The 2,356-nt window shown below is 42.0% G+C and overlaps 1 protein-coding gene across 1 annotated transcript; it reads right to left on the reverse strand.

Annotated features, from left to right (window-relative positions):
* Positions 1–440: 440 nt before the first annotated feature.
* LOC111655306 (uncharacterized) lies at positions 441–1,839 on the reverse strand (the record flags this gene model as incomplete). The annotated part of the gene is made up of 2 exons (XM_023406684.1): positions 441–1,191; positions 1,690–1,839. Coding segments are annotated over 2 exons (901 nt in total), but the record flags the coding sequence as incomplete, so codon positions are not given.
* Positions 1,840–2,356: the final 517 nt, after the last annotated feature.

Consider the following 2,356-nt stretch of genomic DNA (forward strand, 5'->3'; position numbering starts at 1 on the left):
AAATGTCATAGTATAGTAAGGAATAAAAGGCTATAAAAACATAGTATAGTCAGGCATAAAAACAAAAACATAGTATAGTAAGGCATAAAAGGTTATAAAAATGTCATAATACACTAAGGCACAAAAACGTCATCGTAAATTAAGGCACAAAAATTAAAAAAAACGTCATAGTAAAGTAAGGCATTCAAAATTTAAAAAAACGTCATTGTATAGTAAGGCACAAAAATGTCATCGTATAGTAAGTGTATCTATATAGTGTACGTCATAATTTCTCTTTTTTTTTCTTTCCAACTTTAAGTTCATGAAAACTGCATTTATATTTGAGAAGGGGATCATTTTCCATTTGCTGCAGGAGCTGTATTTCCTTCTTTTCACTTCAAAAATCAACATAATGATTTGCCCAAGCTTTTACTTGTAACTGAACAGCCACCATCATTCACCTGTTCCAACCAAGCCTGCAGCCTCTCCACTCCTCTTCCTCTCTTGCCCCATCCAGCATTTGGAGCCATACTTAGGTGACGTTGTTATCCCTCCAGTGTAGGAGAGGCTGTCTTTGCTGCTATGACCTTGGCCCCACAGCGTGACCTCTATTGGAGGGCTCAGATTGCTAGTGATGTGATGGTTGATAGGATGCTGGAGGTCACTGCAGACTGTAGAGTATGTGGACATTTGACCGCTGACGTCAGCTAGCTGCTGCAGGACTGGGCTGTACCTGAATGTGGAGTCCAGTTTGAGAGGATTGTCATCAGCGGTGTGTAGGTAGTTGGTATAGCCATCGAGGTTTGGTGGAGGGCTAAGTGTCCACTCATTGTTGACTCTCCTAACAACTCTCCCCACTGCTCCAGCTCTGCTTGTACACCCAGAAAACTTCACCTTCTCTTTCCACGGATGACCACTGGTCCAGCTCCTCTCCAGGGAAACATCTGGGCTGCCAAAGGAACTACTCAGGTCAAATCTGAAATCTGTGTTTGCATCCTGCACCGTTGAGCCTAGGTCTTGCTCACAGAAACTGCCCTCTCCACCCTCTGCTCTGAAGAGGTAGCTGGTGCTGTGGTCACTACAGAATGGCTCTGGATGTGGGTTGGTGGAGGGTTGCGGATAGGGGGAGGTTTGTTGGTTTGTCCCAGTGACGACTTTTTGAGACTCTGGCTGGTTGGAGTCTGTGTACAGGGATGTGGTTTCACTGAACAGCTAAAACCAAGAAAAGAAAAGAAGCTTGGATATCATGTATAGAAAAAATTTAAATGGGAACATAGAGACACTTCACAACAGACATTGTTTCTAATGTGTTCAGCCTGTGACAGCTCCCCTGTAGAACCTAAATGTATTTTCTGTTTTAAGGGCGTTTGAATAATCTTAGGAAAATAGCAGAAGCTGCGAGTACTCAACATCTCAACTGGTTTGTCAACAGCCAACAGTTTGACTTGTTATAGTAGAAAAGGAAACATTCAAGTGTCCCAGTAAGTCATGACAGTGAGTCTGCATGAACAATACGAAGACCCTGAATCTGAAGCAGCTAAATGGAACTTAACCAGTCATTTTTTTTTTTAAGTGCTTTGACAACTGTGACATGTCCATATGTCCTCTTTGAAAAAAAGTATTCAAGGTACTCTACTCATAAAAAGAACAAAAAAGAAACATACAGTATATTTCTGGCATATTCAAGTGTAGCGACGTGCCCTGGATCACCTTGAGGACTTTATGTGGCACCTCAGGGAGGAGCTCCTTCAGCTGAGACAAAGAGGCCCTCAGGAGCCACTGGAAGGATGGCATTCTCCTCAGCATGAGCTGACTAACCAGAGGGTTAATACATGGGAACTGCAGCAGACACTTTTCCTCCTGCAGGGAAAGAAAAAAATGTTTAAGCACTGCTAGTGCCTCACAAAGTCAAAGACTTTCAGGGTAGAATGAAAGCCGATCAGAGCGTTAAGGTGTAAACATTCAGTATTTGTTTGGGCTATAATATATGTTAATACATAAATAATAACTTATTTGTACTGCACTTTTCTACACAGTTACAAAATTGCTTCACACAGGACACGAGCGACAGTAATAAGATTACCCCAACTTTCTGGGCTCTCTCTTATGAGCTTGTGCAGATGGGCCTAGCAGGTCTGAGATCTAATCCATTTTGCGCTTTTTAAACAATATGTCGTGTCTGCTAATTGTGTGACACTGCAAGAGCACAGGAGTGGCCCCTCTTTGGCCATTTACTATCCAGTTATCCTCCATTAGTACAACTGAAGTGTTAAATAAAACTAAAAGAAAGGCCTCTTCACCAAACAGTAGACCGATCTATGTAATTAACAACAGATAGAAACCAAGTCTTCATCTTGTGGATGGAGCCAAAACACAG

Source organism: Seriola lalandi, unplaced genomic scaffold, assembly GCF_002814215.2.
Source record: "Seriola lalandi dorsalis isolate HSWRI2012SDOR001 ecotype SW California unplaced genomic scaffold, Sedor1 jcf7180001958114, whole genome shotgun sequence".
Classification (NCBI taxonomy): Eukaryota; Metazoa; Chordata; class Actinopteri; order Carangiformes; family Carangidae; genus Seriola; species Seriola lalandi.